We start from the raw sequence: 27,707 nt of genomic DNA, 5'->3' as shown, positions 1-27,707 counted from the left end.
TTCCACAATGCAAAATTGAAGGGCCCTTTCATCACTTCTGTTTATGTTCTCCTCTCCACCTGTGCTTTTCTTGGATTAGTATGGCTGTTTGTGAACTATTATTTTATTTCACGGAGGTTTTGGGATGAAGAGCATAGAGAAGTAAACAGGTTCTTTTTAATGTGTTGTTTAGTTTACTTTTTGGGGCGGCTGTTACAGCACTGCTAACAAGTACTTGGATTGGAGTGTGGAATGGAATATGAGCATTGTGCTTTCAATTTTGAAGGAGCCTTATGGGGCTGAAGCATTTGCAGTATCTTCACATTTTAGCAGAGGGAGTGAGAAGTGTGGACGTCTGTTGGTGCTTGTCTTTTTAGTATGGGGACTTGGTTTAAGGTTGGCATGCCTACAAACCAGATGCAATGTTAGAGGGAGTGGAATCCTAATACAAGTTAAGTTGCTTTGTATGGGGACTGTGGTCAAGTGGATGGTTTTCATGGTTTATTTCCACTACTGCAAGAAGAGGATTTTAAGGAAGACCATTGTTGGAGAAGTAGGAGTAGAAGATAAAACTGTGAATGTGGATTTTACTCATGAAACAGAAGCTGGAAAGAAGGTCGACAAGGCAGCAGGTTGAGAAGCCTAAAGCTCTTTATTTTGTTTTCATTTGGATTTCATTACACAATTAAGCCTCTTGAGGATTCATTTGGATTTCAGAACTTCAAGACACAATTAAGCCTCTTGAGGAGTTAATAAGCTCTCTCTCTCTCTCTCCTCATGTGTTTTTACTTGTGTTTCTTGTTTCCATTTATGTTTGGATATCAAAATTTTAGGTTCTTTTGCAAGATCCTCTTGTGTTTCTTGTTTCCATTTATGTTTGGATATCAAAATTTTAGGCTCTTTTACAAGATATACCCAAGTCATGAGGACATCAAAGTATGTAAATACAGCAGATACAGTTGAGAGGGGGCACAACACAAGTTGCTTTCCTTAATTGCTTCAAGTGTTTCCCCTGCTCTGCATCCAATACCTGCTGCTGAGGGAAGGCAGTCCTTTGAGCACGGTACATCCCGTTTACCCCCAGCAGAGCACTTGCTCATTATACTTTGTAGCAGCTTCCTGCTGTAAATATACAAACATGAAGAAACCTAAACCAGCAGAGCTTCTGGTTGGTTTATTCTTTTCACGTTTGAGGGCTCTTCACAAATTGCAATCACCCTTTAAATGAACCGCATTCCTTGTATTCAGAGCCTCAAAATCCAGTAAAGAATTGTAAAGCTAAGAGACGAAACACGTATGACAAATGTTTTTGAACCGGATTGGGAAAAAACCCCTATTTCTTGAATTTGGCATCTCAAACATACATCAAAGCTGTAATTGCAAATTCAAGAAACAAAGAAACATAAATATAATATTTATGAATTAAACAACTAGTTGCAAAAACTAAGCTGGCTATGAGTGGTCCCCAAATTTTCATAGTCCAGTACTAATCATAAGGAATGACATTAATCCCAAAAATCCAATAAGCATACTAACTCCGCCCCCACTGAGGACATATTTCAAACCTCAACTTATTCTATGGTTCATTGCTACTGCACCATTTCGATGAGGATGAAATCCAGCAACTCTACCATTAAATCCTGGTCAAGTGCTCTTTAAACTTCTTCTTCTTTTCTTTTTTTTTTTCATGTAGTTTTTGAATCAATCACCTTCTTTGCAAAAGATGGCAAACAGAAAGCTGCAGCGTGAATCTGAAAACAAAATCCAAAAAAAAATTGTAAATCAATATAATGCATGATTAATGCAGAAGTGAAGAAGACTTGGGGCAAGCAGAATCACACCTCTGAGTTGTAAAATTTCAAAGGTCGACTTGACTTGCAAGCACTCTCATCTGCATCAATGGGATTGACAGGATGCTTGAAATCAACAGCAGGTCCCTCAGTAGAGCACAGCATGAATCCAATCACCCCACTGAAACAAGATTGACAAGTAACATACACAAATCACTTATTAATAAAAGCAACTGACAACAACAAATACCCCTGTTATGATCCAGGGGACAACCTTTTTCTTTGATATGCCAAAATCACAAGGCAAAAAACAAAACTCTTCATTAGGTAAAAAGACACTGAAATGTGAAAAGCTCCCTTTTTAATTTAAAAACAAACAATTTATTTATTTTTACAGTATAAGCTGACTGGGAACAATACCATTCCATTACCCAAAGATCACCAAAACAACTTGGGTTTCGAGTCTCCTTAGAGCTCAAGGACACAGGTGTGAGCTATTGAAAAGATCTATTCAAATAAGGTTGTTACGAAAAATTACTCCTAATAGAGGAGAAATAGCAGCATTTGAGGTGTGGCCCAATTATGAAGAACAGGGGAACCCTGTAGATGTGTTACTCTACATACCCCATAATGACTTTTCTATTTTTTATTTTTGAAAAGATGACATTCACAGGCAAACACAAGATTGAGCCTCTAAAGCCCTATTATATATGTGTTTATAAGAGTGGGCTTGGCATTGTGCATGAACATCAAAATATATATGTGGATTGGCAACTGGCACAGTACCCACTAAGGCACTTCACTTAGATCGCATCGTATTCTTATCTACGTAGAAAGAAAGGACATTGCATACCTTGGGTATGTTGGAACTGTTGTCCATGCATAGTTGACAGAGCCTTTGAATATCTGGCGGCAGTTTGTGACAATGTCTTCAATAATGTGCATATGAAGCCATATACTTTCTGCCTGAGTACACACAACTCCTCCTGGACGAAGAGCCCTTGCCACTGACGCAAAGAAAGGCTTCTCAAAAAGCTCCTGTGCAGGACCTGAGTCATGAAAAATTATTACTTGGGATTCCAAAGAAGATAACCCTTAGTTTCCATTACAAAATTTACAAGTGATTGTTGCATGGATAATCTTACCTATTGGGTCAGAAGAATCTACTATAACAGCATCATAAGTTCCTTCAGGTGCATTCTTCATAAATGCAACCCCTGCAATGTTGAGATAGCCCACCAAGAAATTAGTTCATAGGAGATGGGAAAACAAATTAGAAAAAATGAAGGCGCTGGATGATCATACCATCGCCAATATGGAGATTCACACGGGGATCATCATACCCAATTGCTACGTCAGGGAAAAATTTTTTAGAAACCTGGAAGATGAGAAACAAAATTCAGGTGATATACTAGGATTGGTTTCCAGAATGATTAGGGGGTTGGGTCCATAAGAGCAATTCATTGTAGCCTATGTCAAATAAATCTGCAAAGTAAAATTCAGCTTCCTTTTTGGAAGCCATATAAAAGTCCCTTCAGTATCCATAACAAAGGACATTTTACATAGGTACACATTCATGAGATTTAACACACAGTGGAGATCTGGAAATAGAAGAATATGGCATTCATTCAAAGCAAGGAAAACATTTATTATTACTCACATCGACAACCATCCCATCAATTTCACAGATATCTATCTGCTCAACAGAAGAATGTCGGGCCACTTCTCGCAGGACACCACCATCTCCTCCACCAATGACCAAAACCTGGAAAAGAAGATAAAATGATTTGAGTATAATTATAATTAAATAGAATCATGTTTACTCATTCCCCACCAAAAGAAAAGGCATGAGCTTACAGAAAACCCACAGCATGAACTCTAATAGCATAACAATTAACAGTGTTATCTGTAAGTTTATTTTTTAGGTAACGAGTTATTTTCCTATTACATGGAATCGAACCTGGAACCTTCCCTATACCCAATCCAATCACTTGCTCCTTGAGCCAGTCCTCAAGGGCCAACAGTGTTAAACGTAAGCAGGAGAAAAAACCTTCTTTGGGTTTGGAATTGAGCAAAGTGGCAGGTGAGTGATCATTTCTTGATATGCGCATTCATCCCTCTCTGTGAGTTGAATCACCCCATCCAAAACGAGAACCTTTCCATATGTTGCTGACTGCAACAAAAAAACCACAGCACAGCTTGGAATCAAACAAACAGAAGGCATAACTAGAAACAGGTGACAGTAAGAATATTGATATGTTCATAGAAACAAATACCTGAAAGACCATTACATTCTGGTAGTCAGATTTCTCCTGAAATAAGATCTTTTCTACCTTTAAGGAATGTGCCTCTCCTGCATTAACATCATATAACTTCATGTTTTATTGCTATATAAGAATAGATAGATACAAACTTAATCATCATAATTAGACATGCATTCGTCCAATTAGATTGGCATATGAACCAATATGCTGGTTTAAATTATGATTATACTCTAAATCTAGAAAGAATAAGTCAAATTCCATGTCTATGAAGTTAAATGAGAGGAGCATAGAGACGTAATCTAAGTCTAAACAAGGCAGTTAATGTCAAGTATATCCCATTAGCAAACAATGATTTGAACATCCAATCTAGACAGATAAATAACACATGATTAAAATAATAATAATAAAAAAAATAAAAATCATGTTACACCAATTAACAAGAAACAGGTCGTGAACATATTCATTAAAAACCATATCTAAAATACATCCATACTTCGAAAATCTTATACTCCAATGTTTTTATCATCATCATCATCATACTAAAATCCCTATCAACCTCCTAAAAAATGTAGGAATTTGGTTCAGAAGCTATTGATTCACACAGAACACATCCTCTCAATGCTAAAGCCCAACTTATGCAGAACTTTTAATCAGAAGTGCCTAGTTCTTCTCACAAAAGAAATTCCACAATAGGTCCTCTTCCTATAGTAAATGTATGCACCTTGCACTTCTCTCTCCACCCCTCTCTCTTGAGAGGCAAGCAAATAAAAAGAGGTATGCAGCACACAAGACTACGAGACCAGCACTAAAGTTATCTGCAAATACTGTGTATCAGTCCTTGAATAACAACTTAATAAGAGACATACTTTACCAACAGACCCCGGAATAAACACTCTACTTGATATTAAGTTCTAAGTATGGCATTAATGAAAAATTCTACAGAAGAAATCTCCCCTAAAAAGAGGAGTAGGAATGGCCTTCTCACTAGTACTCTGTTATCAATCAAAGGAGAGAATTCCAATATGTGAAATCAAATACACTGCTCCACCCATAATTTCAAGTTAAAGCAAACAAGCTATTGGCATTCTCAAATGAAGAAACTGCAGCAGATATCGAGAGACAAGAGCCAGAAACAAAAATGAACCAAATTCGAAAAACAAATCAACCATAGGGTAAGCCATCATGTTAAGTGCTCTATCTCTTTGCTGAGAAGGGAACGATAATAAGAAACTTTAGTTAACAAAAAAGCACTCCACTTTTTAATGATAAAAACCAAAATTATGCAAACATCAGATTCAAAGCTGTGTTTTTTTCGTTTCTTTTTCCTGTTTCCTCAGGATAAAAGAAAAACGCAATCCAAAAACTGAAACAAACAAAGCTAGTGAAAGACACAGCCCTTGATAAACCATATCAAAACCCCACATGAGAAACAAAAAAAGAATTAAAACGGAATCAAGCAAACCTGCATTTGGCCACCAGAGAACCCAAGAGCAAACAGAAAATTTCAGAAGTTCAAAAAACCCCCATCCCCTTTCCCCACAATTTCCACCAACCAACCCTCCCATAAACACAAATAAACAAAGAGAAACAACAAAAACACAAAAAGATTCAATGATTCACACAGAAACCCACCAGGCCACATTGGGCTAATCTCCGAAAACCACCCAGGAATCACAGAAGACATGCAACCGCTGACCCCATTCTCTTCGCCCTCTCTGGTATGTTCAGCCATGGTTTCAGGACAGTGAAAGAGCAAAATCTGAGTGACCCTTTATGTGAAAATCCCAGCCAACTATAAATAGGGACGAGGCAGAAAGAATCTGCTTAGGAAAGACGCGGCTCCGCCTTCCCCTCAAACACACAAGATATGCACCAAACCAAGCCTCCTCACCCTTTATATATATCATTTTTTTAAAAATAAAAAATACTTTAGGGTTTATCATACTATTTATTTTTATTTTTATTTACAAATTTTATATTTATATATATATTTGATTAAAGTACAATAAAAAATGATAGGGCTCTCAATTAGGGTTGGGATGCGAGTTTCATGATCAGACAACCCTCTCCATCAAAATATCTCTGTGTTTGTGCTTGTCTTCTATAGCCCATGCTAGTACCCTTGTTTTACACCATTGCCACTTTTTTCTTTTTTTCCTTTTTTTAAATTTGTTCTGGCATTTATTCCATTGGGTAGTGCAGTCTAGGGTTTGCAGCATAAAGTGATAGAACCCCATCCTTCCATGTATAATATTCTTATTCGATGGGAAAGCTAAGTAAATTTTTTTTATACAAACCCTAATATCTTAATCTGAAAAGTGTAATATGATGAGATGGATAAATTAAATCAATTGTTGGGGAAGATCATGATAGAGGAAAAATAATTTAATATGGTACACACCACTATATATATATATATATATATATGTGAGATGAAAGAGCTTCTTAAATATTAGAATGAGAGTCTTGAATATAACTCCAACTTTTTCAAAGGATGTTTGAATAGATTTGACCTCCCACTTATATATATATTGGAAAAAATAAAATAAGATATTGGGTGGGTGCCAAGCATTAAGCCTTTGGCACCATACCATTTGTTGTGTTACATGTATGTATATTAAGTGGTAATAAATTTATTTATTTTTTAAAAAAATTTCTAATTCTTCTTTATTGATAAAATGGGAAATGCGCTTATTTAAAAATAATCATAAAACATATATATATAATTCAAATTTCATGCACTTATGTTGAAGGTAATGAGAAAAAATGTGTTTTCATATACTTATATAAAAATAATATTAAAATAGAATATTTGAAAAATAATTCAAGTTTTATATACTAACCAGTCAAAGGTAAAGTAATATATAAGATGGTTAAACATATTATTTATATCGTTAAAAGATAGTACTCAAATGGTCAAACTTATTTTTTTTTTTATCAAAGGGTGTATGAAATACTAATTATTTTAAAATGATTGTTTTAAAATTTATATTTTATAAACTTAGATCCCTTATTTACGGGTTTTTTCCTATTGATGCACAAAAACACACTTTTCTCAAGGCGGTATCTAATATTATTTAAAGGAAAAACCTCAATGATAAAATATAATATCTTTAATAAAAAATGTATGAAATATTAATTATTTTTAAATTATTATTTGAAATTTATATTTTATGTATATAGGTTTCTATTTTATGATTTTTTTTTTCATATGAGTATACGAAAACACACTTTTCTCAATAAATTATTATCTTAAAGAATTTTTAAAATATAATTTGATTGTTAAGAAGATAAAAATTAATTAAATATATTTTATCTAATACTTACCTTAATTTAATATACTTATATTATTTATATTATGTAAATATAAATATGCGATTAAAAATATTTGCATAATATTTTATATACATTCTTCTTAATTCAATATTTTGATCATATATACATATTATTTCTATCTAAATTATAATTTTTATAACCAAATATTTTCGTTACATTTACATTTTTTTTTGTACCCTCATCATATTCTGCATACTCTACTCATATTTTTCGGATCTTTATAATATCCTGGTCATAGGATACCTTGATAAAGAAACTTTACTCTATAGTCCAATATGGTGTCCTGGGAATTTGATTCAATTTCAAAATGTGGGTCCATTTCAACCTTCTAACACATCACAACGCTCTAGGTGGTAGGAATATTTAATTTTATACTATAATGTATTAATTTATTAATTTTTTTCCCTTTTCTCTTTCCCATGTTCTTACCCAAAAAACAATAAATAAATAAATATATCCAATTATATTGTTATGATGACTTGTCAGTTTTGACTCCCTTTTTACTTGTATTTGACAGACATTTTTTTTATTCTCTTCAAAATTGAATCTTATTCTTATCCTAAAAGACTATGCAATGCACATCTTGGTACATGCTAATTTATTTCATAAAATAATTAAAATATTTATTTTTGAATTTTTGCAACATTAAATGAAATTTAAATATAAATTAATTTATAATATAATGCATCTAAAATAGAAAAAATTATAAAAGAAAGATTATGTTTGCTTCTTGAAAAATATTAAGTAAAGAAAAAAATTACAAAAAAAAAATGATTTTTTTATATTTGATTATTTTATGATAAATTTAAAAGAAAATCAAATATAATTAAAATTAATTAAATAATTATGTATTTTTAAATTATTTAATTTTTATATTGATGAATTAAAATAAATAAAATGAGTTTAAAGTAAAAAAAAAATTATCAATTTTTAATATATTTTTTTATTTTTTTTTATTTTTTGTATTTTCATTCTAATTTTCCGATAACCAAGCCAAAAAAAAACAAAAACCATTTTAAATTCTAACAATAAATGAAGTGGGTGGATTCCTCCTGGGTGATCCATCAAGTACTCAATAATATCAGATGAAGAGATGAGGAGGCTGTGTTTTTAACTTTTTACATTTACCCTCAAGTTAAAGCTTAAAAGTTTGGGTGGATTGTTGGTGTGGGGTTGGAGGAAGGAACAGTTGACGTGACTTTTGGACAAAAAAGGAGGAGCCGTCCAAGTGGGAAAGAGGGGTGGCTGTTTGGCTGGTCTACCATGCACGATTCTCATTTCAATCATTTTTTAATTTTTTTTTATAAAGTCAATTTCTCTTTTGCTGACTGCCCTCCAACATGGAATCCGTTCTTATTGCTTTTTCCTTTGCTTTTTGACTTCAGATTCTTTGGGCCTGTTTGGTTACTGTTTTTGAAAACTGTTCTGAAAAACAGTTTTTGAGAATAGTTTTTAAGAACAGTTTTTGATGTTTTTAAAAAAAAAATTGTGTTTGGGAACTGAATTTTGAAAAACAGTTTTTGTTCTCAAAAACAAAAAAACATGTTTGGTTGAGTTAATAAAAAAAGAATTAGAACAAATAAAACAAAAAACACATTTGAAAGATGTTTTTTTTTTCTTTTCTAATTAATAAAATATTTTCTTCAAGTAATTTATATTATAAATTTATAAATAATTTTTAGATATATAGTTCATTTAAATTAAAAAATTATTTATTTTATTAATTTTAAAATAAAAAAATATATATATTTAAAATAAATCAAACATAATAAAATCATTTTTATTAATTGGTTTTTATTTAATCTTTAATTTTATTAAAAATTATAGCATATTGGAGATAAAATTGTTCTCGTGGTTTGTTAATTTTTTTTTTTTATCTCTACTAAAACTAAAATTCAAAATGCCACCCTCTTCTCTCACTCGGGCATCAAGAAGCCCTTTTCTGAAGTTGCCCTCTCCCTAAAAAAGCCCTCTCACTCTGCCATCAAGAAGCCCTTTTCTGAAGTTGCCCTCCAGCCGAGAAAATCCCTAAAAAAACCCTCTCACTCTGCCATCAAGAAGCCCTTTTCTGAAGTTGCCCTCCAGCCGGAAAAATCCCTAAAAAAAGCCCTTCTCTCACTCTGCCACTCTCAATCCTCGCAGGTACTAATCTAATCGTGTTATTATTATTTTTTTTCAACCTCCGTTTGATTCCCAAGAAAATCCATGCCCCATTCAATTTCCGGGAAAATTCATCCTCGTTTGATTTCCGAGAAAATTCATGCAAAACCCCCAAAGAAAACCAAAAAAATTGATTTTCTTTTGCTCCCTGTGTTTTCTGGATCCGTTTTAGGGGTCTCTTTGCTATTGTGCCATTGGATTTAAATTTCACGAACTTGAATCAAAACCGAGAAACGGGAAAAATCAAGAAGAGGCCGCGCGACTGTGCTGGAGAGGAGAAGAGACGAGAACGGGAAGAAAAAAAAAACACGGAGAACAGATGAGTTTTTTGTTGTTTAATTTTGTTATGTAAACAGTAGAAAAACAGGGAAAACAACATTTTGTTGTTCTCTAAACAGTGCCATTTTGAGAACACGGGGAACAACAAAAACAAAAACGACTCTCTCAACCAAACGAGTTTTTGGTGTTTTTTGTTTTCAAGAACAGAAAACAGTTCTTGAAAACACTAAACAAACAGGCCCTTTGGTTCTTGTTTTGTTTTCTAAATTTTCAAGTCAGAATTGTAATGAAAGAACCCACCAAATAGATGAGAAAAAAAAAAAAAAAAAATCAATATTGGGTTTATATATATACTTAGGGTTTTTATTTTTATTTTTTTTAATATCTTTGTGATTTTTGAATTTGGGATAAATATGATAGGATTGTGGGATGAAATCAAATCTCTACTAAAACAATATTGATTCAAATGAATGGATAAGAGATGCACGAAGTATTAGATAAAAGTCTAATAAAAAAAAGTCACTCTATTTGAAATCGAGTTATATTTTATGTTTGGAAATCTTATGAAATTGTCTCATTCATATTCTTTTTTTTTTTTTTTTTTATAAATATTTTCATGATTATTGAATTTGGAATGAATTTGGTGGGTTTGTGGGATTGGTGGATGAATGATTTAATTGAATAGTTCATAGGAAAATTATTAGAGAGACGAAGACAGATGTGAATCTTAGCAAATGATGGTTAGATGAAGGGAGAGCATGTGGGTGGGCAAGACTTGGGGGGGATTTGACATGAAAAAGCTGAGACTTGAATTAGGGTAAAAGCAAAGTGGCCTACTACTTCCGTCTACTCCAAGGAAAATGCGTCATTTTTTGCTATGCTTTTCTCTTCATTTCCTTTATGGTCGGTCTCTTCCCTTATCATATTAATGTGCAAAATGGGCATGTTCTATTTTGTTTCTTTGTGAACAAATTAAATCTTATCCTATTCTTCTTTCCTTAAATATCATCTACAATAAATTTGAATGGCAAATATGAATGGTCGCCTTTCTTCTACTTTCCCCACCTCAATTGTAATGCCCCAAATATATTTTGAGGGGTAGAATCATAAATAAAAATAAATAAATTAAAATGCGTAAAAACATCTTTTTAAATTAAAAGGCCGATCGAAATCAAACGACATGAGATGGCATAGGATTGAAAATTTAAGAATTTAAGGTTTGAAAATTAATATTTTTTAAGTAAGATTTTGACTCTTAAATTAGTATTTTATATTTATTAAATAGCTTTAAAAAATCTCAATCTAGAGTAGGATTCAGGGTGTCGGAGACATAAAATAGGAAGGATAGGTTGGCTAATGTTCATGACGGTGGAAAAAAAAATTATAAATAAATAAAAGATGTTTTTGTAGATGAAAGAGAAAGCGTGTGGTGTATTTACTTCGCAAAAGAAAAAAAAAATAACAAAGAAAGAAGGAAGGTAGTCTCATGTGACACACGAGGGATGAAATAAAAAAAAGGAATAATAAAAAATAAAATAAAAAGCCATTAAGAATTTGGCGAAATACAAAGTTAGTATAATAATAATAATTTAATACGAGAAAGAGGAAGAATACACTTTTCGGAGTTTTACTTTAAATATATAGATATCGGATGATTCTTAGGAATAAATATTTGGAAAAAACGCAAGTTTTATGAAAAAATGGAAATTCTTTAATTAAATTGTTATTGATTAAGAAGTTGAAAATAATAGTAATTATAATAATATTAATATATAAAATTAATTAAGATTATTAATAATAACATAAAATGTTATTAAGATTGATAAATTTGTTAAGTATGAAGTAGGTTCTTAAGGACGAAATTTTTGAGGATTTTGAGGTAAGGAGACTCAATGCAAAGTTTGTAAAATAAAATAATTTTCTTTTTATATGTTATTTTTGTTTCTATGTATGAATCAAATATATTTTGCATGAAAAAAATGTTCTAAATGTAAGAACAATTTTTTTTATAGTAAAGATATTATGTTTTTTATTTTATATTTTTTTGGTAAGTTTGAAATAGTGAAACAAAGTGTTTGACTTTGGTTTGTTTGACCTAGTCAACGGGATATAATAGTTGATCTTTTGAGCTATTGTTAGCGGGATTTAATAGTTGACCTTTATATTTCTTGGTGGAGAATATAATTGCTTTGAACTCTAACATTTAGGGGTTTGGTTAAAGGTTATTAGTACTAGTAATGTTTGGTTTCGTCCACCTTAAAAGGAATAAATTTGAAGCTAATCACCCAATTGTAAAGTCTCACTTGATTGGACACAATTTGATATTTGATAACTAAAGAAAAAATATTTTAAATGTATTTGATTTGAATTTGATATGAAATTGTTTTAACATAAATATGAAAATGTTTAATTAAAAAGTTTTGAATGTAATAGTATGTTTGAACTCAAAAGTTTTTATGAAAAAAAATTATATATTATATCTTTTGCTTGTAATCATAATTAAAAATGTTTGATTCATGAAACTATATTAATATTTCTTATTGAGTTTTAAATTCATTACTTTTTATTGAAAGTTTATCAAGTACTTTCAGTTTGGGCGAAGAATGACAATTAGGATAAAATTTTGTCATTGTTAAGATTTTGCTTTAAACTTTATTTTTGGATATTGTTTAAAATTTAAAATTTAATAACCATTTGAATTGTTAAGTTTAAAGTTATTTAGACAATAGCACTTTAATTAATGTGTTAGTTTTAAGGTTAAGATTTGAAAATTATAAAATTTTGTTTTACTACTCTGAACAAAAATTTGGTACCGTTTGAGTTTTTAGGCTTGAGGTATGAAATGATTATCATGCCTTTGGAGTGAATTTTGGGGTATAACAGAGTGGTATTAGAGCACTAGGTTACAATCTTATTGAGATCTTGTTATAGTTTACTTTGTGGATAGATGAGTCATGCATTAGTTCAAGTTTCAATTTCATCTAATACATTTTTTTTCATCATAAATTGTCTAATTGGTTTTTTAATGACTAATCTAGGCTGAACACACTCTTTTGTTTTAGTATTTTGTTGGTTTCTAGGGTCTGCCCATTGCTAGCATCGACTTTGATTTGATTGTTACCACTCAGATGTGAGCTTTTGTTGTGACTAATAGAATGCTTAGAAGTTGTTTTGTGATGATTGGTTATAGAGAGATGTTAATTGACTTAGTACTCTTGACTTTTAGGATTTATTGTGATTTTGAGAACGGATTTAGCTTCATACCGTGCCTTTATTGATTGTTTTAGGAAAAATGTGACATTCCAAATTCTTGGTCAACTCGAGTTTAGTTTTGAGGGAAAACATGTAGATAGATTACTGTGTATGATCTCAGTCTTGTGAGTTAGTTCCTTGCTCAAGATGGATTGTCAAGGCTTTTTAGCTTATGTGGTGAGTAATGAAAATGATATAAGATTGGAGGACATGCCGATTGTAATGAATTATCTTGATGTTTTTTTAAATGATTTACTTAGCTTGCCACTAGAGAGAAAGATGTGGAGTTCACCATTGATTTGGTCCTAAGAACAACTCCAAACTTTAAGGCCCCATACAAGATGACACCTATGGAACTTAAGGAGTTGAAGATTTAACTTTAGAAGTTGTTAAATAAGGGTTTATGAAGTCTAGTGTTTCACCGTGGGGAGCTTTAGTTTTATTTGTAAAGAAAAAGGATGAGTTAATGAGACTTCACAGTGATTATAGAGAGCTGAATAAGGTGATAATAAGTAACAAATACTCTCTTACTCATATTAATGTTTTGTTTGATTAACTTCAAGGTGCATGTGTGTTTTCTGAGATCAGTCTTTAATTTAGATATCATCAATTGAGGGCCAAAGGTGAGAATGTATCCAAGACTACTTTTCAAACTAGATATAGGCATTATGGTATTTATTTTTGGATTTTGGTTTGACTAATGCTTGCTGCTAGGGTATTAAACTCTATATGGATCAATTTATGATGATTTTTGTTTTTTTGTTTTTGGTGTACTTAAGGAGTAGAGAGGAACATGAGTGTTATTTGAACATTGTATTACATACTATAAGGGATAAACGGTTGTATGCTAAACCTAAGAAGTGTGAGTTTTGGTTAGACAGAGCATCTTTCCTTGGGCATGTGGTTACCAAGGATGACATCTCAATTGACCCTAAGAAAATAGAAGTTATAACAAATTGGAGAAGACTTGGTACTATGATTGAGCTTTGAAGTTTTTTGAACTTGTTGGTTGTTACAAGCGATTTATTAAGGGGTTCTCGAAGATTGCCCTATCTTTGACTAAGTTGACTAAGAAAGGAGTTAAGTTGAGTGGTTTAATGATTGTGAATGTAGCTTTAAGGAGTTGAAGATTAGAGTAGCGACAACTCCTATTTTGACTATTTCTTCAAGTTTATGAGGGTTTGTGGTGTATAGTGATGTCTCTCATTAGGGTTTGGGTTGTGTTCTTATACAACATGAGAAAGTTGTGGTTTATGCTTCTAGACAATTGAAGCCTTATGAGCGAAACCACCTTACTCATGATTTGAAGAGTTAGCTGTAATGATTTTTGCACTTGAGATTTGGAAACATTTTCTTTTTGGTGAAACTTATGAGATATTCATAGATCATAAGATTTTGGGTGTACAAGACCTTCAAACTCGTTAGGCTTCATTTTCACAGAGTGAAATTGATTTGAGAACATTCAAATTAAAGGTAAAGTTTTCTAATGTTTTTTTTCTTAATCCTAGAATGTTAAAAATATTTTTATATATTTATTTTTTTTGCTTCCGTTGCATAGGATCTAGAGATCTAGGGTGTTTTTGCTTCTATTGCACCTATATGATCCAGGCTAAAGAAATGGAGAAATCCAAGGTTCCCAACAATCCACCCACGAGAGATGAAGATATACAAAGATTTGAGACAAAATTATTGGTGGTTAAACATGAAGTGAGATATTGCACCATTTGTGATTCAATGTTTGGTGTGTCAACAAGTGAAAGTTGAGCATCAATGACGAACAAGGTCTTTGCAACCACTTTATCTTGAATGAAAGTGAGAACATATTACCATGGATTTTGTAACACTAATGCTATTTGGGTTATTGTTGATTGATTGATAAAGACTGCTCATTTTCTGCCCATGAAAGTCATTTTCTCTATGAATTAACTAACTTTTCTTTATGTCAAGGAGATTGTTAGAATGCATGGGATACCTGTTTCTATAGTATTTGATAAGGATACTTCGTTTTACTTCCTTGGAACTTCAATACCAAGTAATTGCATGTTCTTTTCTTGAGGATGAAAATGGTCTTTGTAAATAAACAACCATGAAAAAACTTAATAGATATGTTTTGTCAATATAAAAGCGTTTTATTTTTTATATGTGCTAATTGATGAACCAACACTTCATTTGAAAATTGCTCATTCTATAGATTGAGATAAAAATTCGATCGTCTAAGGTCTTTCATCTACATTCCTTTTTTTGAATAACTAATCATTCTTGTCTACACTCCAAGAGTTACAACAAGACTTAAATTATTGGTTTCATTTTCTTAAGATCTTTCATTTCTAGTTATTTTTTCAAATAAGTAGTTGTTCCTGCCAACATTTCAAAAGTTTCAACAAGACTTAAATCATCTACATATATTGCAACAATTATAAATTTGATTGTTGCTTTCTTAATGAACATATAAGCGTAAATAGAATTATTTACATAACCTTCTCTCATTAAATATTCATTAAGGTGATGTACCCCTATGTGTCTAAATGGCTTTAATCCATACCAAGATCTTTGTAACTAATTGGATACATACCGAGATCTTGAAAGATTTTATTCTTTTTGAAAGATGTAAGAAAAAATAGGCTTGAAGATGAATGGTAAAATAGTTGTAAAAGCATACACATTTTGTTAGGATACTACATGTAATCACATTTTAAAACTCAAATATAAGTTTTTCACATGATATGTGTAGGTTCACTATACAGGGAAGTGGCAAAATGTTTATATGTCCTATCTTTTTCTTCAAAACGATTATGTGTTTTGCCTACAAATTTCAAGTTTTCTAGCTCAAAATTTTCATCTTTTTCCCACTACTTTTCCAAGATAAAGGGCCTAACATGTTGTGAATTCTCTAAAAAAATTTTGGAGTAAAATTGGTACATCTCGTGGTCTAAGTTTGATTTTATTTAGGCAATTTGATACATGCAATTCTTATTATTTTTCTCACTTATGATCCACCATGTCCTTTACCTTCATGTATGCACGATATTATTTTCATTTTGACACAATATTTATCAATAAATTAATGAATTGTTTAACATGTCTTAATTTATTTAATAACTTAGTTGAGATTGGTTTATTTGAGGCTTAATGGAGCCTAATACCTTCCTAGTAAGTAATTTGACCCCCAAATCCCTTTCCCAATTTGTAGACCATTTTTCTTTCGGGAGTCATTTGAGATCTTGTAGAGTCTCAATTACTTAAACTTTAATTTGATATTTTATTTTCCCAAAATAAATAAATTAATAATTGTTTTCAAATAAATCAAGTGCATCGCCATAAGATGGTGAGATCAATGCATGACTTTAATTTAAATTATGTTTAAATTATTGATTTAAAATTTATTACTTAATTTAACTTTAAATATTAAAGTTATTTGTTAAAATTGGGTATAATTTTTTTCTACACTATTAATACATATGTTTATCTTTATTAATATTGAGTAATGAGGTTATGAAATAGAAAAAAATGGAGAAGGTGATAGAAACTACTCAAGGAAATCAAGATTTTACATTCATAAAAGTTAATTATTTTGACTTATTACTTTGAAGCCGTTTAAAACTTTAAGTAATAATATTATATTATTTTATTAAATATACTTAATTGCTAAATTATATTGACTTATCAAGTTCATTTATCCAACAACATCTGATAAGGAATTTGGTAGAACTTAATGGTAATTTGATAGAACTTAATACTTATTAAAATAATTTTATATCAAATTATGCTTAAGTTATTGCTCCATGTTAATTCATTAATTTAATTTATCAAAATCATTTCTATCTTTAAGTTGAGATGTTGAATTATTTTATCAAACATATTAATAATTTAAATTAAGTCATATTCAGTTATTAAGTTAATTTTATCAACCATATTCTTAGTAGTAAGATTAAGCTTAAAACATTAAGTGAGTATTTGGCAAACCAATTTAAATAATTTAAAGTGACTTAATAACTTAATTTAAATTATTAAGTAAATTAAGTATGTTTAGTAAAATAATTTAATGATATGATTTAAAATAAAAAAAACAACTTTAAATAATAAGAAAAAATAATTAATTTATTCTTAAAATCATATTTTTATTTTATCTTTTTACTTCATTTGTCCTAGTTATTTCAATGATCTCTTTTGTTATTGAACCTCATTTGTCTTAATTATAATTTATAAAGATAAATATGTTAATTTGATTGTTTAAAATAAATTTTAAATTAATTTTATCAAAAAACCTTAATATTTAAAGTAAGAATTAAGAAATAAGTTTTAAATCAACAACTTAAATATAATTTAACTTAAAATCAACTTAAGTCATTAAGTAATAAGTATTACCAAATACCCTTTAAATTTTATTAAGTTATTAAGTTGATTCACATATTAAATATTACAAAGAATGAATATTGTAAATAAATTGTACAAAAACGAGATATTATTGTATAATTATTTTAGAATTAAGATAATAAAAATAATAAAAACTGATATGAATTTTAAAAATTAAATTATTTATCAAATGTTTGAAACCGGAAACCGACTTAAACATGATTGAAAATCTTATGAGTGAAATCGGCCGAGTTACAGCCTAATAGTTCAAAAATTGGGCCGGCCCATACTTGGCCCATTATTTGCCTACTTAACTGACGAAGCCCCATTCTGCGTCCTGCAAGCGCTGTGTTTCAGTCTCGGTCGATCTCTGAGCTCAAGGGAAAAAGCTTTCAACTCTCGGTACACACAAAGAGAAGATGTCTGAGTTCAAGGTACCGTTTCAATCTCTATTCTCAATTCATTCAATCGACTTGCAGGTTGGATACAATCGAAATAACATAATGAGAAAATTAAAGAAAAGTTTGAATCATTTAATTTTCACCATCTAGGGCTCGACAATTCAGAAAATTGGACTTTACCTAAAACTCATAGGGTTCTTTGACTTTTTTGGTATGAGGTTTTATAATTCTTTTTGCTTTTTTGGATTTTTTGGTGGTAAAGAAAGTGAGAGAAATAACATAGAAATCACAATATGGCTTATATATGTGTATATAATTTTATTTATTTAATTTTTTTTCAGTTTTTTTGTAACTAAATAGAGGGTCGGATTTCACTGAGTGCTTTATAAGTTGGATATGCTATTGCTGGAAGTTTTCAATTCTAGGGTTTCTCTTTGAACTGCTGTGGAACTATTGCCAGTTTGGGTTACAGCTCTGAAGGAAAGTTTTGTTAGATTAACGGTCTTTTCTATTTGGGAATGTTTTCTTGTATAAAAAATTGATTTAGTTTAGATACAGAGAAAATATGAAATAAGTAATTGAAATTTTGAATTGTAAAATTTTCACCAACAATGATTTGAATCATAAAATTATCATCAATTATGATTTGGGAATACAGAAACATGCCACTCTGCTGAAAATTCACAGTGCTGAGGGGTTTTTTCTTTTTTTCTTTCCAGAAGCAAAGATGAGAAATAAGTTGTTTTCTTTTATTGCTCTATTTTCTTGGAAACCAAAATGGAGGGATAAGGTTTCTCTTTGAATGCTTTTAACCCGTCAATGCTATTTTTGAAAATTTTGAATTCTTGGATTGACCTGGACTGCAGCTCAAGCTAGAATTTTTATAAAATTAATTATCTAGGAACATTATCTTGTTCAATAATATATAAAAAGGATTTGGCTTGAATCAGCATTCACTAGTTTTATCGTCGAAACATTAATGGTAGCTACCATGCTATGAATGAATCCTGGTGTAAATGGAAGCCTTTGGAAGAAAAGGAAGAGCAAACGAAAAAAATAAAATTAAAAATTCTTAAGCTTCAAAGTGTGAAATAAATGAAATAAAATTAATTTATGATATATAATAAACAATAAGAAGTTTATAAGTAATTGCTATAGTTAAATAATAAAGATGTGAAATATAGGGGGGAATAAGTGATGTAGTAGGGGTATTTTGGGAAGAAAAAGTTCTACAAACTCTTCGCATTTTTATGTGTAGTAAATGTTATTAATGTAAACTGAAATTTCGTGTTGATAAACTTTGGATACAGGCAGCTCTTTCTGATCCTTTCCTGGCAGATTTGGAGGAATTGTCAGACAATGAAGCCGATCTTGCTGTAAGTACATGGCTTTGTTAATTTACCTATATTATTTTTGTTCTTGTTGTTCTCACTATTATTATTTTGGTTTTCTGTTCATGTGTCAACAAAACAGTACTATTGAATTGTGTGGAATATTTGTATTAGCTATAGTCTGTCGTATCTATCATTTGGTTATTTTTCTTTATGCTATATTGTGTTTGTATTTAATGTTTTATTATTTCATCTTATCATGAAATTACCTTCTTTCAGAATGAAGATGACATGGGTGTTGGAAACATGGAAGAAGACGATGATGGGGAGATGGCAGATATTGAAGCTCTTAATTACGATGATCTGGACAGTGTCTCAAAATTACAGAAAACACAACGTTACATTGACATTATGCAGGTTATTTAATTTCTTTTCATTGATTTTATCTTCACCTTGCATATGCTTCATGGCTTATCATCCTCATAAATGTTTGTATTCCATATTGATCTTTATGCTATGTTTGAATTCAGGAAAATACCAAGGAAAGAAAAAAATGTTAAGGAAAATGATTTTCTTATGTTTGGTTTTATCATGAAAATGTGAAAGAAAATAAAATATAATTAAAATTAGTTAGAAGCTTATACATTTTCAAATTATTTAATCTTTATATAGAAGAGAAGTGAAATGAGTTTCAACTAGCCGTCTTTAAAAATAATTTATTGACTTTAAGTCTATTTTTAATTTTCCTTCAATTATCTTTCCTTTTACTGTCCTTCTCCTCTTGCTTTCCCTTACATTTTCCTCAAATTTTCTGGGAACCAAACATAAGCCTAATGTTCTTTTTTCTTATCCTCCTTTCTTTTTTAATCTTTGTTTGGTGATTGATTGCTTGCATGCATAACAGTGTTTTAGTGGTTAACATTCAGGGGTGTCCATTATTGAGCTATTTTACAATTGTGCAAGAGGAAATTCATAAAGTTCTATGGAAGTCAGGCATATTGTGGCCTTTTGTTTTGTAGTAATATTTTGATATTTGCTGGGGTTAGACTTGTAATTTTTCAATTATCCATGCTTTATTTTGTCTAATATGTTTTGCATATTTTCATGGATTGAATGGATATCATGGTCTTTAATTGCAGAAAGTTGAAGATGCGCTAGAGAAGGGGTCTGATATGTCAAATCATGGGATAGTTTTGGAAGATGATCCTGAATACCAGTTGATAGTGGATTGCAATGCATTGTCAGTTGATATTGAGAATGAAATTGTTATTATCCACAACTTTATCCGTGATAACTACCGTTTGAAATTTCCGGAGCTTGAGTCACTTGTGCATCACCCAATTGATTATGCTCGAGTTGTTAAGAAGATTGGGAACGAAATGGATTTAACCCTTGTTGACCTTGAGGGGCTTTTACCTTCAGCTATCATTATGGTTGTTTCAGTTACAGCATCAACTACTAGTGGCAAGCCACTTCCAGAGGAAAACCTTAAAAAGACAGTTGATGCATGTGACAGAGCTCTTGCTCTAGATTTAGCTAAGAAAAAAGTCCTTGATTTTGTAGAGAGCAGAATGGGTTATATTGCGCCCAATCTTTCTGCTATAGTTGGCAGTGCTGTTGCTGCTAAACTTATGGGGACTGCTGGTGGTCTCACAGCATTAGCTAAGATGCCAGCCTGTAATGTTCAGCTTCTTGGTGCCAAGAAAAAGAACCTTGCAGGGTTTTCTACTGCAACATCCCAATTTCGCGTAGGTTATATCGAGCAAACAGAGATATTTCAGAGCACACCCCCTTCCTTGAGAATGCGAGCCTGCCGGCTTTTGGCTGCAAAATCAACACTTTCTGCACGAGTAGATTCTACAAGGGGAGATCCTACAGGGAAAACTGGAAGAACCTTGCGAGAAGAGATCCTTAAGAAGATTGAGAAATGGCAAGAGCCACCTCCTGCAAAACAACCTAAACCTCTTCCAGTTCCTGATTCTGAGCCTAAAAAGAAGAGAGGTGGTCGTCGGCTAAGGAAGATGAAGGAGAGGTAGTGCAGTTTTCTTATTGTCATATGCTAGATATTTTACTGGTTTTTTGGGGCATACGTGATGTGTTCTCTGATCTTACATTTCTCAGGTATGCTATAACGGACATGAGGAAGCTGGCCAATAGGATGCAATTTGGTGTTCCTGAAGAGAGTTCTTTAGGTAAATATTGTTGTCTTGAGATTAGTATGATTTTTGAAATAATTGTAATTTAAAATTTGCTTGTACCGTATTTATCTTTTTCACATCTGTGACTAAATTTTGAGTTACTTCATTGCTGTGAATGCTCTGAAAAAGCAGAAAATATATTTGTGACATATGCATGTCCTACAAGTGAATTTTCAAGAAGGTTTTAACTACTGCCAATGTCCTGCAAGTCTTTGATTATTAACTTTTTCTTTAATTTTTAAAAATTCCAAAACCTGTTTTCTATGGGGAATATATTTCAAGATTTCCTTTTCTTACCATTTGTGTTCTCCACAACAATAGGGGATGGACTGGGGGAAGGATATGGAATGCTCGGTCAGGCTGGGAATGGGAAGTTGCGTGTATCAGTTGGTCAGAGTAAACTTGCTGCCAAAGTTGCTAAAAAGTAGGTTTTTATATATTCATTTGATATTATTTTGTTTTATTTGAATTATTGTTAGTCCTTATTTCTTTTTAATTTTCCAGCAAAATTGCATGTTTGGCTGACCTATAAGCTATTTTGTTCATATTTTAGTTGTAGTTGGTATCTGATAATTAGTTATCTTCAGTTGTGATTTTTCTGTTTTTTCTAGTTAACTTTTGACCTTCCTTGGCTATATATCATCATGAGCTATGTGATATTTTTCAGGTTCAAGGAAAAGCAATATGGAAGCAGTGGTGCTACCTCAGGACTGACTTCAAGTTTGGCCTTCACACCTGTGCAGGTTTGTCAATTCTTATCTTTCGCATGGATGATTTCTATTGTTTTTTGTATTTCTTTACTGGTGACACAAATATTGTTGATCAATATTAGGAGAAAAGCAGGAAGTCTGAAGACTCAGTTCCTGATTTTAGTGCCCCATGAACTAGGAAAACATACTAGTCCACCTTGGGATGCCATTTTTTTAGTAATCCATTAGTTCTGAATGTTAGCATCCTCTTCAATGGGTCTTAGTTGAGCTGGACTAAGAATTAAGCCATTAGAACTTTCTGCTTTTAGAATTTATCTCTATTATGAAAAGAAAATAGTCTTTATCAGAAGATAAGGTCAGATTAAGTAACTTCATATTTTTTATTTTATTTTATTTTATTTTTTGTTTTCAACATTTACTAGCAGTTTGTTTTTCCTAAATAGAGTCTACTTGGATGTGATTCAGTTTTTGAAACATCTTAAGCCTTGAGCTCTAATCAAAGTGAGTGCATGATCATTGTATATATATATATATATATATATATGGTTGACATGCATCTGTGCTTTATTTAGTGATTTTTGTCACGTCTAGGCTTATTGAGTCTAATTTGGTTGTGAGGAGAGGCCCGAGAGGGTTTGGAGTTTCAAGTTGGATGTGATTTCTTTAGTATTTGGGTTCTTTCTTTATGTTTTTATTTTTATTCTTTCTAAAATCTAGTTATGTTTTTTTTTCTGAAAACTTGTTACTGAAATTCCTTTTCATGTGTTATTTCTACTGCCTTAAAACCCAAGCCCAAGTTTTTCTTGGTAACAAGTTCCTGGTTTTTATATTTCACCATGAGCCTTAATTACCTTATTTTTACCTTATTTTTCAGTTTTTTTATATTTTCAATCTTTGCAAAATAATTATGTTAAGTTAGTGGCTGGTGCTGAACTTTTCGAGATCCTGTCAAGGACTTGAAACCTAGATTGTTCACTAGCTTGTTAAAGTGGTTAACATCATGTCAATGATATTACTAAAAATTGCAAAAAAATAGGTGAAGTATGACAAGTCTGATTATTTACCTGTTTTTATTTCCATTTTAAGCAAAGGCGATGCATGGTGTTCTCTAGGGGGATGTCTAGAAGTAAGGTTGGTTTTCAAAACCTGTAGTTGGGGAGAACCAATAGTAGAAATATGGCTAGAGCAAAGAAGAATGAGAGATTAATAGCTATAGGGTGTGATTGTATTTATTTTATATAAGGTTCTTAGTTTGGGGAGATCAATCACGTGGAATAGTTAGGTATTCAAGTTTGGGGAGAGAACAGAGTAAAGGATTAGAAAGAATGATGATGATTCTTTTTTTTTTTTTTTTTGATCAGAAACAAAGAAGAATATATTAATAAGAATGATGATGATTCTGCATGAGCACATTTGATTCTAAGATCAGTGAGATCTTTACATTCTTAAACAGAAGAAAATGAGAAGAATAGGGAAGAAGATGAAAGAATCCCAGTCGTCTAGGCATCGCTACCTTGTCTTTGTCCTGTAGGTTCTTGGGGAGAGGCACGTTTAGGAATCCTAGTACCAGAGAGAATCCAAGAAACCATCTTTCTCTTTCTTGGACTTGCTTTACAAATAGAACCTCTTATAGTGTTCCTTGAGGAAACTCTGATTAACCACCTTGTGATAACTTGAAAGGTTTTTTGTACTGACATGTGTCCCTTAAAGATTGCTGGATTTTCCCTACGAGTTTAAGATGTGCCAACCTTGCTTCATATAGCCTTTGGTCTAGACATTAAATGAATACCCTTAAAACTGTCCTATTGTACATAGCGTGGGAAGGTCAGCCACATCATTAAGGTGTACTAAGCCTGTAATGGAACCCTCGAGTTTTTCTTGACTTAATCTTGCATATTACTATCAAGGTACCTTGTTAAGGATGATACTCTCTAGGGGTGCAGGAGATCACTGGAAGGTGGCCCCTTACAAGAACCTTGGGCCCACCTTGGTGATGGAAGTGGTCTCCAGCTTAGGTCCACATGGCCCCACCTCCATCTGGAAGTGCTGCAGTGGAACCTTTTTTGTATCTGTCAGCAGTGGATATGCATATTTTGTGGATCACTAAAGTGCTTTGCCACACACTTGGGGGTGGGCTTCCTTATCCTAGTAGTGCTATGCTTTAGCTGGGGATGACATATGCACATTTTGTGGGAAACATAGTTCTTTTCAATTGATTAGGTTGCTATGATATATAAATGCCACAAATTAATATGTCGCATCAGTAACTGGGTTTTGAGGAGTGCACTAAATAAGACATCAACAATGTGTTCCTGTGAAAGGAGAGATCCACAGTGGTTTTCAAAACCTGGTAGATGGGTCATCTTATTCAAGAATCATCCATCTTTATCTTTATTAAATGATCGAACAATGAAAATGAATTTCCCTAGTTTGAAATGTTTTGAGTGGGTAGTGAGAACTGCTAAGGAGAATGGTTGACTGCTTAGCCAATTCAACCATCTTACTCGAGTTTCAATGTGGTTCTTGATTTGTTACCTTATAAATAATAATGAAAAAAAGCATATGCATGTTATCAGCCTCATGCACTATAAAAAAAAATTGTGGAAGACTCCAACTTCTTTTGACATTCTGAACTTTTTTAGACTCTCTCCTTCAATGGGCCAAAGTGAAATTCTTCCTCACCTCAAGAAATAGGAGATGAAAAGAAGAAGAGACAAGAAAAAGGAAAGAAGAATCCTGGTCCTTTTGGATGAACAAACATTGTGAATTTGGTATCCTTTATTCTTATGATTGGATCATTCTAGAACAATACATGTGGAACATGTATGAATGGATAAGTACCATCACCAGACATGAATTGACTGTTCTAGTCCTAATTTTTGAGTGAACATTTAGAATTTTCTAGTTTTAATTGTGAACCAAAATGACCTTACCTCAGTGGCTTGGCATGGTTGTTTTATCAAGTGAGGACCAAAAATTTGAGGTACAAACTGATGCACAAATTGGATTTTCAAGTTTTGGCTTATGATCATCCTGCTATCACTGTCATCTCAACAAGACCACTATATCTCACACTTCTTGAAAAGAGAGTTCCCTGACTGGATACTTGAAAACAACAGGTTATGATTACTAATTTTGAGGAATAACTTGAAAACAACGGGTTATGATTTCTAATTTCGAGGAATAACTCTTTTAGGGGGTTCAAGTTCCTCCTCTCTTACTCCAATATGTATACTTGTGAGCTGGATTTTTCAAGCAAATACTTAGGGTGGACTGCCCCAAACAAAGTTCAAGATGCTTCCAAAAGATAAATAAGATCTGTTGCAAAAGAAGCCATATCAGTATTTTAATGACCTATCTACTAGTACATGGTGACCTGTGGAAGCAATTGTAGCTTGTGAAGGTTGAATTGGTAGGATTTTTAGGTGCAACCTACAGAAAGCTAGGGGCTTGCACATTGATTCTAGACTTGAATAAGCTTCTTTAGTACTGTACGAATAGCCTTTCGACATTTTTCTGGTTCCTAAAACCTGGTCAAATGTGAAATTGGAACCTAGCTTAAATCTTTGTTATTGAGTCACACTTTGTTTGATACAATATTATAGTTTGTATGGCTGACTGTAAAGTTTGGATCCTTTGTAGAGTAGGAATGATGTGTAGACTGGGAATACCCTTTGCTTTATGTTGTACACAATTATAGATTTGCCTAGATTCATTGAACCATGCTGCAGTCAAATGTTCCTGCAACCTGTTATAGTCATTTAAGTTTTATCAGTTTTTTTTTCTCTTACTTTTGCCTATTGAAATATTGAGAAGTTGCCTTGAGCCACAAACTATGTTGAGTTTAAATACATTGGTATAGTTAATATGCTTGATGAATCAATGGAAGTTCGACAATTATGTAGTGTAACTACAACAAGGGGATTAGGACTTATATGATGTGTTCCACTTGCCCTTTGAGCACGAGATAAATACAGTTAGCATTCTATTTTTTAAGCTTATGTCCAACATTCTTCCACAAAACTGGCTAATCTTGAAATTGTCGAATTCGATTTTAAAATCCTACAATTACTGTTTAATAACAAGAATACATTTTGTTTTATTGAGAAACACTTGTTGGAGCATTACATCTTGCAAAATTGGAGAAAATTTTTAGATCACATAATGCAATCTAGAAAATATACATGATTGAGGTTTTGCTGGTTTTCTTCAATTTATTGAGGTTTTGCCAACTTTTCTGTCAAAGCTAATTAGCATTTTGAAGCTCAAAAGTTCTTATAAAATATTAATGCGCTGTGTAAAACATAATCTTTGTAGTAAAGATGCCTGCCAAAAAAGTATCTTCATTGTCTAGATGCTCAACAAGTGCTTTCTCCCCCTTCTCATAACAATGTGGTCTGATTCTTCTTTACCGGAATTCAGATATTTTTGGTGCTGTATGCTCCTTTAGTATTCTCATCAATGATATCCCGCCTTTTTTTTTTCTTCCTACAGGGAATTGAGCTGTCAAATCCCCAGGCTCATGCAAATCAGCTTGGAAGTGGAACCCAAAGTACCTACTTTTCTGAAATAGGAACCTTTTCAAAGATCAAGAGGACCTGAGCGAGCAAGACTGAAGCATTTCTTTATGGTACAAGGTTGCCTGCCCGAGTATCAGTCTCATCTCTGCCTTGTGTCAATCCAACATTCTGAACTTTTCATGGCCTGGTAGATGGTGCTCAGCTCTGCTCCCTGAAGCTAATACACCAGTCTCCTTTCCTTTTCTTGGGGGTTCAAAGGTGCAGGTAGATTTCTCAATGTTGTTGAGAAGCTTAGAACCCATTTTACAATATGTTTTTGATTATGGCTTGAGTAACCAAATCCTGGTTTTACTGCCCGTGCCCAGTAGTTTATATTGAGATACAAGCTAGGGCAGAACCAAAATTTCTCACTTCTTGTATATTAATTATTATTACCTCTGTTAGGTAAGTACATTAATGCATACAAAATTCTAGATATTCTGACATAGAAAATAAATACAGTAGGCGCATCATCTACATGCAATCCAAAAGGAGAAAGACAAAACGCACATGAATGATGACTTTCATGATATTCAACTCTCAGAATGTGTGTTATTGATGTTTCCCTTATGTCCCAGTGTTCATATCGTGGGCCACGCTAGGGTTATGAAAGAGGCACCTGTAATGATGTGACACTGAAACTGGGCCACGAAATATGACGTGGAACTGTTATATAAATTGGAATTAGCCTTTTCTCAACTCATTCCTCCACTTGAAGTAAGTGGGTATCTTTATCTTCTGTACCTGATGGCCATTAAGAAAAAGCTTTTTTTTTATAGCCACAGAGAATTAGCAACAATTGATATTTGATATGAGGTGTCGATCAAGCACGAGGCAGCAGCTGCGTATAGTTTTTTCCATCTCACAAGTCCTCCTTCCCTCTTTGTCTTTTTTATATTCAGAAGTTAGAATTTTCACGGCACAAAATGTTAGAAGAAGAAAAAACTGATTTGATGGTTGTTGGCAAATTGCGTGCATTCGCAGAAAAATGGCAAGTTGCAGCATAAAAGGAAGCCTCCCCATTGGATAGGCCTTAGCAACTTGTCCTCGATTATAGCACCTCCTTGATTAAAGCTCCTCCGCTCACCTTTTACT

The 27,707-nt window shown here is 32.2% G+C and overlaps 2 protein-coding genes across 2 annotated transcripts; one reads left to right on the top strand and one right to left on the bottom strand.

Annotated features, from left to right (window-relative positions):
- Positions 1-1,285: 1,285 nt before the first annotated feature.
- LOC117921792 (spermidine synthase 2) lies at positions 1,286-5,901 on the bottom strand. The gene is made up of 9 exons (XM_034839755.1): positions 5,666-5,901; positions 4,046-4,122; positions 3,820-3,942; positions 3,430-3,534; positions 3,075-3,147; positions 2,915-2,986; positions 2,623-2,818; positions 1,821-1,950; positions 1,286-1,730 (listed from the first exon to the last, which is right to left on the bottom strand). Exons 1-9 carry the CDS (start codon positions 5,763-5,765, stop codon positions 1,665-1,667), a joined length of 942 nt encoding a protein of 313 aa, XP_034695646.1. The 5' UTR covers positions 5,766-5,901; the 3' UTR covers positions 1,286-1,664.
- An 11,862-nt stretch (positions 5,902-17,763) lies between these two features.
- LOC117919049 (U4/U6 small nuclear ribonucleoprotein Prp31 homolog) lies at positions 17,764-27,050 on the top strand. Its single transcript, XM_034836094.1, has 8 exons — positions 17,764-17,847; positions 19,125-19,190; positions 19,425-19,562; positions 20,285-21,177; positions 21,267-21,337; positions 21,665-21,767; positions 22,011-22,086; positions 26,548-27,050. Exons 1-8 carry the CDS (start codon positions 17,833-17,835, stop codon positions 26,653-26,655), a joined length of 1,470 nt encoding a protein of 489 aa, XP_034691985.1. The 5' UTR covers positions 17,764-17,832; the 3' UTR covers positions 26,656-27,050.
- Positions 27,051-27,707: the final 657 nt, after the last annotated feature.

This window comes from Vitis riparia, chromosome 1 (genome assembly GCF_004353265.1).
Source record: "Vitis riparia cultivar Riparia Gloire de Montpellier isolate 1030 chromosome 1, EGFV_Vit.rip_1.0, whole genome shotgun sequence".
NCBI lineage: Eukaryota > Viridiplantae > Streptophyta > Magnoliopsida > Vitales > Vitaceae > Vitis > Vitis riparia.
This window is presented reverse-complemented; position numbering and strand designations above follow the sequence as displayed.